Raw genomic sequence first — 17,168 nt, forward strand, 5'->3', positions numbered from 1 at the left:
TCAGATGGGATGTCTACCAAATTACCAATGGAAGTCACATTGAACCTTACTAACTTATAGGGTAAAAACTTGATGTATTTTGCTACAAAATGACACCAAAACCTGCTCTGTAAGTCGTGTGAATAAATTTATATATAATTACAAAGTTGTAAAGTCCTTTATGAAACACCCTGTATATGGACACATTTGTTCGATTTTGGACCCCCTTAGCTGCGAGTTCCCATTGGTAGTCAGTACTCAGTATAATGAAGATTTAACACAGAAATTAATCCAGGTCTGAAACGTGAGCAACAACAAAGATACTTACACAAGATGCACGAAATCAATTCAATGAGACATTTATATTCCAAAATTTATTAGAAGATATCAACAAATACATCATTCGAATCTTGTAGCATGAATACTAGAGTTCTGGGTACATAATCCCACAAACAATTAAATAGCCTGAAAAACTATTTTTGTTTTTTTTTTAAAAAATGAACCTCATCGTTGCCAATATTCAAATCTAAAAACACCCTGTATAAAGTTCCAAGAAAATGGAAGTAGAAATAAAATTAAGACTATCACTGCGTAAAATCACAATACTGCATACACACAATAATACGTACATTCAGTTTACATAACAAGACTACCATACAAACACACGTATACATAGTATTACAAGAATAACAACTTCCTTGCTATATTAGGATCATAGCATGATGGAAGCTTATCTAAGAAAATAAAGTTATTATAGCCACACATTAAGTGTAATAGTATTATTAACCCCATTTTTCCAAAACAGAAACAAAAGCTCCCCAACAAACAGCAAAGGTTTATTAATATTCATTCACTTGATACTTTAAAATAATGCTAAAGATTCGAACAATGTCTCCTGGTTGCAACAATGTCATGTAAGACGTACAATAGCAAATACTGTGTAGTATCTTTCTCTTGAAATAGTTCATTCTTCATAGAATGTTCAACTCAATTCTGCTTCCTCGGTTGTAACATGTAGGGATACTTTATAGCAGAAATATACATATAAGTACTTGGACTTCATAAGGCACAATTATCACTTGATACACATGGAATATATATATGTTGTAGTATTTTACAGAGTAAATACCATTGCAAATGCAATATTTGAAGTCAATCAATATATTTTTTAATATAATGTATGTATCATTGGCATTTTATAGCTTCAATTCCAACCATCAGGACCTCCACTAAGGATTATTATTCTTGTCTTCTCACAATAACTTGACAACTCGTCAGTTCATCACAGATCACTTCAGTCAGCACTATTCTTTCATGGCAACTTCATCGAACTGTTCAGACTTTCACAACAAAAAATACATTCTCTTCTTTTTCTACATCAAATAGGAACAATGTAATTACTTCTAGACTGGCACAACACTCAACAAAATCACAAGTATTCACACACGCTCTCCCTTAACGTGTTCACACTTATATTTTACTTAGTACAACCTAAAATATCTTAAATAGGAATGTTTTTTTATAAGAATAAAAACAAATAGTGTCATTCGACTATTTGATTTATCTGGATTTTATGAAAGACTGAAACTACTTGGAAATCAATTCTTTGGAACTTTCAAACTTTACAACTAAAAGATAAAAGATTTCAAATAATTAGGGAATAAAATACAATTTTGATTGTTGTAGTTAAAAAAGTATTGCATAGACATGGGTTATCAATACGTCTGCAAATTATGAGCAACAAAGTGTCACATAAATGGACGGATTTCCTCTTCTCTTGCGAAAGAGGGCCCCCTGGACACCACCTTCCAGATTTTTCATCAAACCTCATTGGATCATTGATGATATCTGGAATACAAAGACGTTGATTAAGCTAGAAGCTTAATATGGATGTGCTAGACATACACTTCCCCTCTTTTGGGTGGCTGTGAGTTGGCACTCCCACTCGAGCTGTGGTCCCCTTCTAGTCTGGACCTCGTCGGTGTGCTTGTACCATCTCGGCTGTCGCTGTCATCCAGGTCGACTTCCGTTAGTGTCACGGCCGTCGAGTTGCTGATGGTCGGGGGTGCAGGATGCTGAGGAACAGCGTGGCCCAGCCCCAGCGTCGTCAGAATCGGCTGGCTGATGGTCGCCGGGGCAAAGGTCATCGGGTTCATGGTGACGGTGGTGAGCGTACCAGACGCCATCGACACCGGAGCAAAAGACGCTCCGTTCATGGTGACGGGTGTCATCGTCATGTGGGTTCCTCCTGCGACCTGCGTGACCGTGATAGGGGTCAAGGTGGCCGGATTGATCTGGGTGACCGCCGGTTGACCGAAGGCCGTGCGGGTGAGGGTAGGCGTCATCGCTGCGCCACCAGTGACTGGAGTCACATTGCCCGGGGTGTGACCCAGGGTGACGGAGCTTATGCCGGCAGAGGTGAGGGCAGGGGAGAGGACCGCTTGCGCCAGAGCTGCCGTACCGGACCCGGATGCCGTGCTGAAGGTTCCCTGTTCGATCTCCTGGATGGGCGACAGGACAACCTGCACCACCGGGAGTTCGGTTGTGTAGCCATGAGTCTGGGAAGTGTCGTGCATTCCTGGCAGTTTCTCTGCAACCTCCTTCCCGACGTCGGGTGTTGGGATTCGTGGCCTGTTCTTCACCGCCACCGGAATGGCGCCGTTCATTTTGCCAGAGGTGCCTTGGAAAGAGAGTAAAGTATAAACTGTAAGACATGCACTATAATGGTTACTAGCAATTAAAAATATCTTAACTAAATTGTTCTTCAAGAAACTATGGTCTAATATAATTAATGCTTGTATGTCGAAAAGTTATTCCAAATCGATGAGAGATTTTAGTATGAACGAATCAATATAGATGATGCAGAGAATAACAATTAATTTAGTAGGTCAATGGATGATATTCAACTTGACGTCATCACGCAGTGCACTTTGGGAAAAACAGCATGAAGTCGGGCAAACAGTTTCGTACGTGCTAAGGAAAGCGTATGATAGCCTTCTTACATCGAGAAACTTGCGATATTTTATACGTACACACATGGACGTCAGGAAGGAAGGAAGGAAGGAAGGAAGGAAGGAAGGAAGGAAGGAAGGAAGGAAGGAAGGAAGGAACGCCCCCTCCCCCTGGAAAATGGGCCAACCAAAAATTATATATTTCACACATATAATTTCATTTCAGCCACAATAATGTATGTTGATTATTGCATGAACATGAGAAATTCAAATTGAAGCAATGTTCTTTGAGGGGGCAACACTATTGAGGGAAAATGCGTTTCCCCCGTGGGAAAAATATCTTGTTTGCTCCTCCCTGGAAAAAAAACTTGCGGATTCGCATGCGTACACAATCATGACAATCATATCTTGAATCACTTCAGCTAAGACCATACGCACAATGATTACCGGGCATGTTTTCAACGCAGGATCTAATCTGTTTGCCCGAAATATGGCAGCGTAGCGTGGTTTCGCGCAATGAATTGGTGGCCAAGAGTGGATGAAATTTCAATAGCAAAAGTAAACCAATCATCGTTCATCCTCATCGCTGCGCTGTACTCATTCAAAATTGGCTGAGAAGAGTCGTTTATGAGAAAAATACAAGAAAAGGCAAGTGTTCCACTATTTGCCGTGTGAAATGACTGCGGACGCCAGGGTTCACCCACCAAGGAATCCACTTGTCCATAAAAACAGCTAATGGTAATGTATTAATTCCTACCCATTGCCAAGCTTCAACTTCCTAAACTATTTTATCGTGTTGCTGCTGTTTCCCCAACATTACGTGGCAAAAAGACAGACCTCATTGATCATCAATAGAGATCTGAAGCAGTACATTAGTCGATTCTTTGAATCGGCTCCCTGGAACAAAGAATCGACCAGCTAAAAGTTTGACTTAGTTAACCGACATGTTCGTGTCTGTTACATTCAATTATGTTTTTATGCGACGCAGAATCACGGAGGGACAAGAGAGACATTAGCCCTCATGAAACTTACTTGGAAAATAAGAAAAACAAATGGAAACCAAGGGGTTTTGTTACATTCAAAAATTCAAATCACCAAAATTACACAGTGTAAAGTGCTAGTCTAAAATCACTCTAGATGCAACATTATTAATCAGAATTATACTGAACACGACTCCAACTGGCGGCTGACCATGAAGGTTTTTTCTGGCTCTTTTTGCCCACCAATTATTTTAGGGGGCGTGTGTGTGGTCCGATGGGTGTCAACAAACTCAGTTGCGAAGTAAAAGCTGAAGGCATCACATCGCTCTCCCGAAGCAACGTTGCCAAGCGTACTTCTGTTTTTGCCACTATGGCTGTGTGTGTCCTTCCCAGAAACTTCATCGTTCAGGACCGCGTGTGCAGTTGTACCAGTAACCCTCTGTGCTGACAATACTGTTGCCCAAGGCGACTCTTTCTCGCTTTAAGGTACGTTTGGCAACATGTGGTCTACCCAACGCTCATTTGTTTCGCCCGCGAACAACGCTCGGTACCTTGCGACTCGAAAATGCCCGATCTCAGTCGAAGAAAATTCAACTGATCGTTGATTCGCTGTTTCCCAGCCGCCAGTTGGAGTTGCATTCAGTATAGTTCATCCGTTCTATTTACATGGGGAAAAAATCTTTGAAAAAAAAATGCAAGGAATTCGTTATAGGGTAAGCTCAATCCGATGTAAAGTTACAAATACTTTGAAAGCTATAAATAGTTAATTAGCCTACTTAATTAATATGTGTAACAGATTACCAAAATCTTTTTTCCCTTTAAAAAATGTAACCGTTTTTGGGTATTTACTTTACGAAGACAATGTATACGGTCATATTCGTAAAAATAAAATGGCAGCATTTTCTAGATAAATCGATACATCGATATGCTCATATCGGACGATACCGTCATAGCGCCAGTTTAATCTGTTTCAACTCTACTCAAATTAATTGTATTATTCTTTACATTCTGCCTCTAGTCAGTAGTGATTCGAACGCTAATTGAAAACAATCACGGTAAGAGACTCCAACATGAACAATCTGATAAAATAATTTTAGATCAAGAGCTTAAAGTTTACTAGAAACGCCTCTTGGGATACGTGCGAACGATACAAAAATAAGGGCCTCCTCCATGGCGCAGTGGTAGCGTCATTGCCTTGTAATCAAGGGGTCCCGGGTTCGATACCCGGTGGAGGCACAAGTGGTTCGGATCCCACTTTAAACTGTAGGTCCAGTCCCGATTAGCCTTACTGCGCATAAAGTGGACTTAAAACAGCAATTCAAAGATACAAAAATAATTCGTGCAGATTGAGCAAAGTCGGACGACGTTGCTACTAATTAAATATATAGAAACAATTGCACAAGACGACAATCCACACCATTTCTTAACTGCCTGCCACATAAGCAAGGTCTTCGAGAGAAATCGTCAAGACTTTCATTGAAGCTGTTGAAGGCCACTGCGCGACAAATAGTCACAAAAATGTCGCACTGGGTGTCATTTTCCCTCATAAATCCATCGTTCTGCGTTTCAAGGCAAGGCGATGCCTTCGGTGAGATTTACGACTGATGACGTTTATCGTATCCACTTAGCATACATTAACGACATCACAAATGAGACTGGCAGCAGCAACAGAACTCGAAACGTCGAAATCTGGTCCAAGGATCTTTCCTTTTGGGTAATTACATCGGTGTCACACACCTGTCTCAAGAAACAAAACAACGGTGCAGAGAAGTTTCTCAAAGGCAAAACAATACGCAGACGTCAAAATGATACAGCATGGACGAACGTTTCGACACCATGTTACAAGTTAGTCTCTCCTTGTAGAAGTCTTTTTGACATGGGATGTTCTCCTAAAGTTGTCACAGTACATAGTGTTGGCCGTCAGGTTTTTGTAGAGATTATTATGCCTAATATTTTTCAAGACTCAACTGTTCCGTCTTATCAGCAAGTTTAACGGCCATTTTTTTAAAAAGTTCGATTTAAGCCCGCTTTTTGCTCACGATAGGCTAATCGGAACTGGACCTACAGTTTATTTGAATTTGAATTTAAAATTTTGGGTGATTATGGTGTTGGGTTGTTCATGCTCACAATGAAAACCCCTGCCGAGGAACGCTTAACGCAAAGAAGTTCTTTGTCACACACGTTGAGTTCCTCGGCAGGGGTTTTCATTGTGAGCATGAACAGCCCAATATCATTCAGTACTGACGTTACACATTCATTGCCATAAAAAGCCTTCATTCTATGATGAATGTCAATTGGGGGACACATTTTCTGCAGTTAGAAACTCGGTCACCACCCGCAGTTTCAGGTGCACCGACATAGTATGGTTACATGCTGCCATTTTCCTCGCTCTAGTTCAGCAACCCCTGGTGATAGAAGTTTGAAACTTGGAATGGAGAAGGGGGAAAGTCTAAAGAGTACAATGCATGGTTGCTCAAAATCCAAAATGTCTTTACACCCTCACCAAAAAAAGTGGAGGCATTACTTTTCCGCACGCCCTCGTAATAAACAAAAAATATAATATGAACACACTTTTTGGTCATGTGTATTCATTGCTCTACAAATAACGGAATATATACACAAAGCAATACAACTCGGGAGGAGAGCTAACTACTGTCAGCTCGAACATTCTCGACGACATTGGAACATTTATGAAGTGCTTGAAATGCAGTCCAACTGTTTCGCCACGGCGTTGCCATGATGCAAGTTTAAACATTCCATCAAGATTTTCTTTTAGCATGAAATCTGTCTCAAATTTAGATTTGGGTTCCAAGATAACTCCTAGACTTTTATAAAACGGGACAAATGGTGTATTTTTAATAATATCAACGGGACGACCGGGACACGCCTCTGAAACAGGACGTTTGGTCACCCAAGGGAATCGAGCCTGAAACCACTGAAGAGAATGAGTTTTTGTTTCTTCGTTTAATTCATTTTACTCATTATATCTGATCATTCAGTTTACAGAGACATTGGGGAGAATTATGATGATAATACAAATGAGGCTTACAGACTTCTGGGATTTATAATGCGCACATGCAAAGAGTTCAAAAATGTCGGAAGCTTAATGATGCTCTATAATGCTTACTTTAGAGCGAAAATTGAATACGCAAGCATAGTGTGGCACCCTCAAACCCAGCAAGATATAAACAAAATAGAACAAATTCAAAGTAAATTCTGAAGGCACCTAAAGTACAAACTAGATGGTATCTTTACCCTCAAATGGAATCCCGTGAGAGCCTTCTCAGATATTTTAACCTAACAACTCGCAACAACAGACTCATCATGCATCAGCTCATTTTCCTCCACAAAATTTTAAATAATCTCATTGAAGCTCCTTTCGCCCTGTCACAGCTCGACTTCTACGTCCCCTCAAGCAAATTACGACCAAGAAGGCAACTCTTCAGCCTCCGTTGTAATAGAACCATCGCTCTGGCAATATTCCCAATTTGGAATATGTGTAAAACATTTAATGATACCATCAAAAGTGAAAACAGTATGGACATATTTTGCCCGACCGCAATTTTGAAAAGTAATATACTAAAATTACATAAATTACGATAGAACCTAGGACATGTATGTTTGTTAAATATTTTCTGTCTATATACTACATTGATCTGTGCAATTAATCAATAACTTTATCACAAAATTATTGTATAATGAACGCCATAAATGGGTAATATACCTGTTGCGTTCTTCTGAAATAAATAAATAAATCTATTCCAGCCCTGGACCCATATTTTCCAAAAAACGCTAATCTCTAGAACATACATAATCATGTAGTGTAGATTAGAATTGATTCTCGGCGAGGTGAAGTACCCGACTGAAATTCATCATTCCCAAATGTAACTTCTGAATCCGCCACTGGTGTGACGTTAATGACCTCAATGTAGTTACTCTCGAAGCAATGGTATATTACGTATATGCAATCCCTGAGGCTACAAAAATTTACAATCAGAGGGGTAATTCCTCCTCATCCTCTTCTAATAGGTGAAAGTTGCTTGGAGTAAGTCGGGGATGTAAGAAGGATGTTCAAGAAGTAGCCACCCTAATTCATCAATTCTCTTCTGTAAGCTCGAATGATGTCCTTCATTAGCTGCACAGTTGGTCCTGTTGCAATCTGAACCGGACGACTAGGTCGGTCTTCATCAAAAACGCTTGACCGTCTTTGAGAGAATATATCGTCCCACTTGTGCGCCGCTTTACTTGATCACCGTAAACAAGAAACATTTCCTATGAATAACCTTTGCAGGAACTCATTTTGCCCACAAAAACGCACAACAACTCGCTGCTCAGGTCGTCATTTTGAAACTGAGCTGCCCGTTCGTGAGTCTGCTATCTTATAGCGACTGCTAACTGAATATCACCACCTTGGATTGTGCTGCCACCTAATGACACCTTTAGACACTATGTTTTTCAGCTATTTCGCATCAGTTTGTGACTTACTTACTGACTTTTCCCGCACGATTGATCGTATCAAGTAAGTTTTGTTTCTTCCGTGCTAAGTTTTACTTCGATTTCTCATTCTCTCTCGCGTTTATTCATCCCGCGAACACACTTCATATATTACTTTCGATCATTTCAAACAAAATTTTAAATGTGCGATGAAAGTGTCGCAAAGGAGAAAAAAAGTGCTTTTACACCAAAAAAAAGGTTTTTCAGAAAAAATAAAAACTGCAAATATAACGTAAGATGTATGCCCAATCTATGAAAAATATGTCCTAAAATGGAAAGACACTTGCGGAAGCTGAAATTTGAACATTATGCTAATTTTGAGAACACTTTTATTTCTTTAGCGAATTTGTTTACTTTCGACATACAGAACAAAAACAGTGGCATATCTTGGAATTTTCTAAAATGAAAGGGGTGAGGTCCTACCGCTAAATTTTTTTTGGAAGTCTTTTGCCTTTCAATTTCAATTTGAATTTCAATGGTCTTTATTCTTGGACGAGGTTCAGCAAATGCTGATCTACCACCTAACCCGACAAACAAAGATGCAGCAGAGTACCTAGGTACATTATTATACATGAAGATAATAAGACACTACATAAATAAAATAACAAAAGAAACTATAAAAGAAACTACTTCTACAAAGAAAATCACAAAAAGAAAACAGATGTCGAAATGTATGGAGTGCGTGTGTGCAAATAAATGAAAATAATAATAATATACATGTATTATTACTTAGTTTCGGTTCATTTTTTTCTCTCAATAATTCACAGGAAATTCTAGTTTTTAATCATATGTGGTCTTACTTTGTTTCCGATCATCAATCAGTGAATTCTATACTGCCCTACGAAAGTGTTTGTACTTCAGTAGTTCCATTTCGTTCGGGGGTGCATTCCAGGTTTTAGGTGCCATGTAACTAAACGAAGATTGCGAAACGGAAGTTCTGTAGCGAGGTAAATGGAGATTAGCGGCGTTTCTGGTGGAGTATGAGTGCGTTTCACTCCTGGCTTTAAGCTTTATACTCATATAGTCCGGGATGTTTTTATTTATAACATTGCAAGTAATGCAGGTCATGTGCATTCCCTCCGTCTTGCCATGTTGAGAATTTTGTGCTGATTAAGCACAGGGAGAACGTATTCGTGATTTTTAAATCTGCCTTTAAAAAGGATCTGAGCTACATGGGAGTTCACAACAACTACCAACTCCCCTAGGTATGTTCTTGGTTCAAACGTAATTTCTGGAAAGGTTGCCCTTTAAGAATCCCCAAGATGGTCACTAGAAAATATCAGAATAGCACCTGCCGACTAGTCCCATGCCATGCGTGTTCATTGGGTTGTTGTTTTAAGTCTACTTTACGCACAGAAAGGCTAATCGGGACTAGATATAAGTTCAAAGTGGGATCCGAACCACTATATGCCTCGACCGGGTATCGAACCCGAGACCCCTTGATTACAAGCCACCATGCGTTATCATGCAACAAAAATGAAATTTTCACTCCTGTTTCGACAATATTATCCTGGTAGGAAGTTACAGAATAATCTGGCGTATTGATAGACCTCCAACACATTGTTCCTCCTTGTCTTTAAACTGCTCACTGCCCTGGGCATTCTGAAATAACTGGCTTTCTCGAGGTGTTACCTGTCTGTCAAAATTTCCAGTCGAGTTTGTTTGCTATATTGCCTGCGGTGATACTGGCCACTCTGTGCCTGTTCACTCCCTACTAAATGACCCATCTTCCATTCCACACAAGATATTTTCCCCCACGAAGAAAACTTCAAATTACATATCTGTTACACGGACTCCTCCAGCATATCAAGTACGTGGACTTCTCTTTTAATTTTGACGATATTTGTGTCGAGCGTTTAAAACCTGACCGAGGACAACAATTTTGCCTCGAACGTGCGTCATGGAAAATAACAGTTGCGTGACATATCGTAGACCGTAAAAGCTAACGCAACGCCGTTCGTGCTTCTCCTTTTCTTCTCACAATGGTTAAGTGCTTGCGGAATTTTTAAAAAAGATCACACACGTATTTGCAGTGAAACAAACAGCAAAAATAAAAATATCAGAGATTTATATAAAGGTGTAAATGAGTTTAGAAAGGGGTGGCAACCTAAAGTAAACTTGATAAAAGATAAAGACGGTGATTTTCTAGCTGACCCAAGCGATATTCTAAATAGATGGAAGAACCACTTTAATGACCTTTTAAATGTTCGTGTAGGAGATAAATCAGAAGTAAATGAAGTCCACACAGCAGAACCTTTAGTTCCAGAACCTAACTTGACTGAAGTTAAAGATGCTATTAAAAGGCTAAAGAATAACAAAGCACCTGGCATTGATTTAATACCAGCTGAGTTAATTAAATATGGTGGAAATTCATTAATATGTCAAATTCATAAATTAATTTGTTTAATATGGAATAAAGAAGAAATCCCTCAACAGTGGAAAGAATCCATAATTGTTCCTGTGTTTAAAAAAGGTGATAAAATGAACTGCAATAATTACCGTGGAATTTCTCTACTCTCAACAACATACAAAATATTGTCTAACATTCTTTTAACAAAACTAACACCATATGCTAATGAAATTATAGGTGATTATCAATGTGGATTTAAACGTAACAGATCAACTACAGATCAAATTTTTCACATCAGACAGACACTTGAAAAAAAGTGGGAATATAATCAAAATGTCCATCAGCTATTCATTGATTTAAAAAAAAGCATATGATTCGGTCAAAAGAGATAAATTATATAATATGTTAGTAGAGTTTGGAATACCTAAGAAGCTTGTTAGTATGATAAAAATATGTACCAGTGAAACAGAAAGTAAAATTCGTGTGGGTATTAATATGTCTGACAAAGTTACAATTCATGATGGGTTAAAACAAGGAGATGCATTATCTACATTGCTCTTCAATTTTGCCTTAGAATATGCTGTTAGGAAGGTAAAAGAAACTAAAGAAGGACTAAAATTAAATGGTATGACTCAGTTGTTAGCATATGCAGATGATGTAGACTTACTGGGGGATGATGTGAATACAATTAAGAATAATGCTAAAATATTTTTCAAAACTGATAAAGAAATAGGTTTGGAAGTTAACAAAGAGAAAACTAAATATATGCTTTCAGGGCGAAACCAAGTGTTAGGTAATAATCAAAATCTAATTATTGATAACAACTCGTTTGAACCAGTTTCCAAATTCAAATACTTAGGAGTAATATTAACAAATGAAAATTATATTAAAGAGGAAATAAAAAGTAGGCTTAATTCAGGAAATGCATGTTACTTCTCTCTTCATAAACTTTTGTCTTCTCGTTTAATATCTAAGAAACTAAAAGTTAAAATATACAAAACCGTAATTTTGCCTGTAGTATTATATGGATGTGTAACTTGGTCCCTTACATTGAAAGAGGAACATAAATTGAGAGTATTTGAAAATAAGATCCTTAGGAAAATCTTTGGACCTAAAAGGGATGAGGAGACAGGTGAGTGGAGAAGGTTACATAATTTAGAACTACATAATTTGTATTCATGTCCAGATATTATTAGAATAATTAAATCAAGAAGACTTAGGTGGGCAGGCCATGTGGCACGAATGGGAGAGGAAAGAGGAGTTTACAGGATTCTTGTTGGGAAACCTGATGGTAAGAGATCTGTAGGAAGGCCAAGACGAAGATGGAGGGACAACGTTGAGATGGACCTAAGGGAAATCGGTAGGGATGGAAAAGAGTATATAGAACTTGCTCAAGATAGGGAAAGATGGAAGGCCTGTGTTGCTGCAGCCATGAACCTTCGGGTTTAAGAAGGCTAGAGAGTTAGTTAGTTACGTATTTGCAGTGTGGTACACTTGGTTGTGAAAAATCAACAAAGGTAAGCTGGTTTTTTAAATATTCATAAATAAGGTAACGATGGTATTTTTTGTAACACTCGTGCAATAATTGGTTCTTGTTCTTTTATTGATGATGGTAATTTAAATACTTATTATGTAACTGCATCTATATAAACTACAAAGGAAGCAGTGATTCGATGCCTCCCCCTACCCCCTCAAGTAAGTTAGTTTCTTGTAGGGCACAGGTAAGATAGGGTTACAAAACAGTGCACATGTACTACCAAAATGATTGATTTATAGAATAACACCATGATATGAAAATACAACTGTCCATACAAAAAAATATTAATTGATTTGGTGTTTTAAGTCCTCTTTGTGCACAGTAAGGCTAACAGGGACTGCATCTACCGTTTATAGTTGGATCTGAACCACTATGTGCCTCCGAGTATCGAACCCGTGACCCCTTGATTACAAGGCGACGACGATACCACTGCGCCATCGGAGAGGCAAAAAATCAATCTAGCGGATTACATAGAATGAGAGGTTAATGCAAATGAACATTATCATATAAATAATGTTTAAATATGATTTCAAATGACTGGTTACTGCGATAAGCTACTTTTGATTAATTATAAAAGTCCTCATCAATGTTACACCTGAAATCCAACGGTATTTATCTTCTAAACAGTTTAGGGAATGATGTAAGTAAATGTAGTAGATGGTGTTAAAGTATGCAACATGTTGTATTAGCTCTAGGTATATTAAACAATAGAATGTAAGACATGAACTGTGTACATTTATTATAATTATATCTGAGAACGAGACCTCAAATGTAGAAATGTGAACAATTCATAAACACTGGATCAGAACGAAACTACAATAAATAAATTACTAGTGAAGAACTACCTGTGCACGACTAGTCAATACACCGACGGATGTATTCCCATCAGGAAGCACTGATGAAAGACAGAAAAAGAAGATGAGAATAATTACCATGCCTACTTCTATGCATTCCAGTGCCGCTTCCAGAATGGCGCCGTCCGGACTTCCGGTGAAGTATGCGGTCGTAGAGTGACATCTTGTGAGCGGGAGGAGCATTACCGCCCGATTGGTGGTTAGGTCCCGACTCCGGGCTCGAATACAGGTTCCCCCCTGTCACCGAATGATTCCTGTTGCGTCCAAAGAGACCTGACGAGTACTGACTCGAGGCCCTCGTGCTCCCCATCCTGTGGATCTGTCTCTGGAACCAGTTCTTTCTACGCTCAACCAATGGCGTGTCTACGCTTTCCTGAAAAGAAAGAGGAAGTAAATTTCACTCACTGTCGCACTATTTGAGTTTTAGGTCTATTCATCTTATTTTGCACTAGTTTTCTGTATAAATAAAAATAATTATGTTATAACATGTACGAGGCGTGTCAGGAAAGTAGCGTTCATTCGCAGTGCTGCGCTGAGTCTTATGAGAGTCTTTATCGCCGCACCCATTTCCAGCACGTGTGACAAGACTCGGCGCAGCACTGCGAATGAACGCTACTGGAAAGATTAACGATCAAGGTTACTGTCAGTGTTGTCAACATATGCCTTACATATTTTCTCTAAGATATATAATCCGTTGTATCTTTGCTTTCCTGACACGCCTCGTAATTCAATATTCTGATGTGATTCTCATATATTTTAAAGCAAAGCTCCTGGTAAATTGATGCATATAATTCGAGTGGAATACTTACACACTAATATTCATACAGTAAAACCTCATTAATCCGGACTAATGGGGGGATAAGTTGACCGGTTTAACGAAAGTCCGGATTAACTGAAATAACCTAAAAGAACAGTAGAAAGTGCATTAAAACTCAGTTTATAGCAACGAAACACGTTTATTATGGTGTGTTTAAAGGAACTAAGCATAAATACACTATACAGTACAGTACAAAGTCTGCGGGAAACAGAATGTCATCAGTAGTTGACTGCCTTTTCTTTGGGAAGTTCTCTTGTTGACTTCTACCCACATTTAAAACCTTGCAATCTGCTTTTTTCTTTTGGCCTTTTGCCTGTCCGGATTAAGCGAAGTCCGGCTTATCGGGGTCCGGATTAACGAGGTTTTACTGTATATATTTTGAACAACTTTTAATTATTACAATTTTCAAGCATCGGTATCGGTGGGAAGCGGTGAGGTTATCGGTATCGTTTGAAATTGGTATCGGCTCAGGCCTACTAGAAATGTGATGAATTTTTCTTCACACTCTTGTGTCTATTTTTATTTCCTAAAAATTATGAAAGCATTGTTCGAATTGTCCACTCCCACGTCAAATTTGTTCATCCGAGTTGTTTCAGTATTCAAGAGTCATTCAAATATACAGAGTCGCCACCTATACTTCGGAAGATTTATCCTGTTTCTGTTCCCGCCACTGGCAGCCATCACGTGAGTGCTTCCACCCACTAAGAAGAACCATGGCGACAGCACGTGCTTTGTTTTTTGCCAGCCAGAGCTCGCCGTTTCCTTTGGGAGGGGAATTTCAATACTTGGGTTACCACATTAACAGTGGTATTTCAGATGTCGAGAGGAAAAGAATTTACACTCTAAGATCTTAAATGACTTATTGATATTAGGGGAGAGCGGGTTATGGTTGTAACACTTTTTGTTCTCGAGTACATTGCCGATGTATACATGGCAGTACATTAACGAAATACTCCACACCAGAATCTACATATTTCTGCTTTGAAAATATGCAATAAATGCAAACAAACTATGGGTCGTTTGTGAGAAATTAAAGAACAAAAGTATCCTTGCAATTGTTGCAAAATAGGGTTGGTTGTAACACTGAGTTGGATAGGTTGCCACATTCTCCTTCACAGATGAACACAGGAATATCTGATCAACCCTCCTGTATAGTTGAAGTCCTGATTAGATCGTCAGTGCGGTATCTTTGACATACCTCGAGAGGAAGCCGACTGGACGCGTATCTGGTTTCGAGCCAGAGGCGAAACGTCCGGTCGTCGGGAGATGCGGCGATGACAAAGCAAAATAATAAAAATTCTGCTTTTTAAATATTTTAGAGAGGAAGTAAAAAATAAGTCAGAGTACTCTCATATTTGAGCGAAATTAGTCAGGCGGCGCCATAAAACAGCTAGAAATACGCAAGAGATTCGCTAAGTTTAGCGCATTGAAAGGAGAGCCCAGTTCTACCCCCATGGCCAACCGTCCCGCTACGTTTCCTGTTGAGTACAATGATGTCAGGTGGGCCAAGTCATCGCAGCAGGTCTGCGAATCCGATGTCCTTCGACCGCTTTTTCCCCGCTCTTGAAGGTCTGGTCAGAATATACCTTTTTATTTTCAGCCCCCTTGTTTACAAACACGGTAGGGTTTCTATGACGTCATCAAGATGAAACTTCTCAGAATGTCCACCACTGTAGGCCTAAAGCTTGGTTTGGTGTTCTAAGTCCACTTTATGCACAGCAAGGCTAATGGGGACTGGACCTACACCTTAAAGTGGATCCGAACCACTATGTGCCTCCACCGTGTAGGCCTAAAGCAGGCAACGCTCAGGTTTTTAAGAGAAAAACACATTGAAGAGCATCGCAACGCAACTTACACAGAGAATATATGAAAGTAATGTTGCATAGAAAAAGAAATAAGTAAGGAAAGGCATAAATTTCCTCACGGTTAGTGATAGAAAGAACTGAAAAAAAGCAGTTCTAGGTCCATTGTATTTCCTTCACAGTATTTCCCCTTTTCATTTTTTTCCTTTTTTGATCCTCCGATTCAAATATCGATTTCGGAAAATAATGTTCTTGCTTTACAAAACACGAAGTACTTCAATGTTGTTTTGTGTTTACTATGCTTACGCGTGACAAGACTGATCAAGATTTTTGTTCTCGAGGTGATGACAGACATACTTAGACAGAACCTTTTCCATAACATATCTTACTTTCATATCATTACAACCCGGATTTCGGAGGCAATCCGAATTTCGGAGAGAGTGTTTAACAATTTTTCCATTTTTAGGGTAGAATTTAAACAAGTTTAAACTTGTTTTACGATCGTATACTTCGTAGAATAAAAAAAATTAGCCATCTCACGTCTGTACGAACACTGTTATCATCATTATCAATGTAGGAATGCCCCCCTCCCCTTCAAGGTTGAAAGATTGGCCCTGACGTTTGGCAAGTCTTGCGATGACAACGTAAAAATGCCACGCTTCGCCACTGTTTCGAGCCACCACCTGTTTTTTTCTGACAAGGGAGGTTATCTAAGTGCCTCCCTCCGATTTCCATGAAACTTGGCAGGTGTATAGAGGGGCCCAAAGGAAGAAATGTGTTTTTTTGTTTCGCCTAAAAAACTGTTTTAGGGGGTAAGCCCCCCTCAAATGTCAAGATGAGTACAAATTGAAGTGGGGATCTGACCCCGAAACCACATAAATATGGCATAGAAAGAAAACGCACATATAATTGGAACACACACAGCACAGAGCTGTGTTTGCCAGTGATATGCACTTCATATCTCAAGTGTCCCACCTGTGTATCTGCCAGTACTATTAGCACTGAACTTCAACCGCCGTCGTCCTTCACGATAGTACTTGCGTTTGGTACCGACAACACTTGCGTTTGGTACCGACAATCCTACAGCGCTGTTGACACTTTTACCTGCAGTTTTTAGACATCCAACACGAACTGCGATGACGTTATACTCCCAAGGTCTTCACATTGTATAAAAAATAGCACAACACTATAACACAACCTAGCAAAGATACGAAATCTATAAAGAAACTGAATTGGCAACAACATCTAATTTACTCCACATGGACTTGACAAGTACTGTCAGTTCCTAAAACGAAAGCTATTGGTGGGAAAGGTTTGAGGGGAGGATCTACTGGGCTCCACGTGAACTTGTCACATGGTTGTCTGAGGGATACTGATCTTTCGGAACCTTCCTTGAAGTAAAGT

General features: G+C 39.2%; 1 protein-coding gene across 5 annotated transcripts in view; it reads right to left on the reverse strand.

Annotated features, from left to right (window-relative positions):
• Nucleotides 1-344: 344 nt before the first annotated feature.
• LOC145990892 (bestrophin-2-like) overlaps nt 345-17,168 on the reverse strand; it is a 317,135-nt gene continuing 300,311 nt past the window's right edge. For 4 of the 5 annotated variants that reach the window (XM_083126373.1, XM_083126370.1, XM_083126374.1 and 1 more), the window contains 2 exons: nt 13,224-13,518; nt 345-2,659 (listed from right to left, as the gene is read on the reverse strand). In XM_083126373.1, the coding sequence (XP_082982499.1) occupies nt 1,875-2,659; nt 13,224-13,518 (1,080 nt within the window). In that variant the 3' untranslated portion in view covers nt 345-1,874. The remainder of the gene's footprint in view (nt 2,660-13,223; nt 13,519-17,168) is intronic. The other variant, XM_083126371.1, reaches the window with a different exon arrangement.

This window comes from Lepisma saccharinum, chromosome 8 (assembly GCF_977018435.1).
Source record: "Lepisma saccharinum chromosome 8, izLepSacc3.1, whole genome shotgun sequence".
NCBI classification, from domain to species: Eukaryota; Metazoa; Arthropoda; class Insecta; order Zygentoma; family Lepismatidae; genus Lepisma; species Lepisma saccharinum.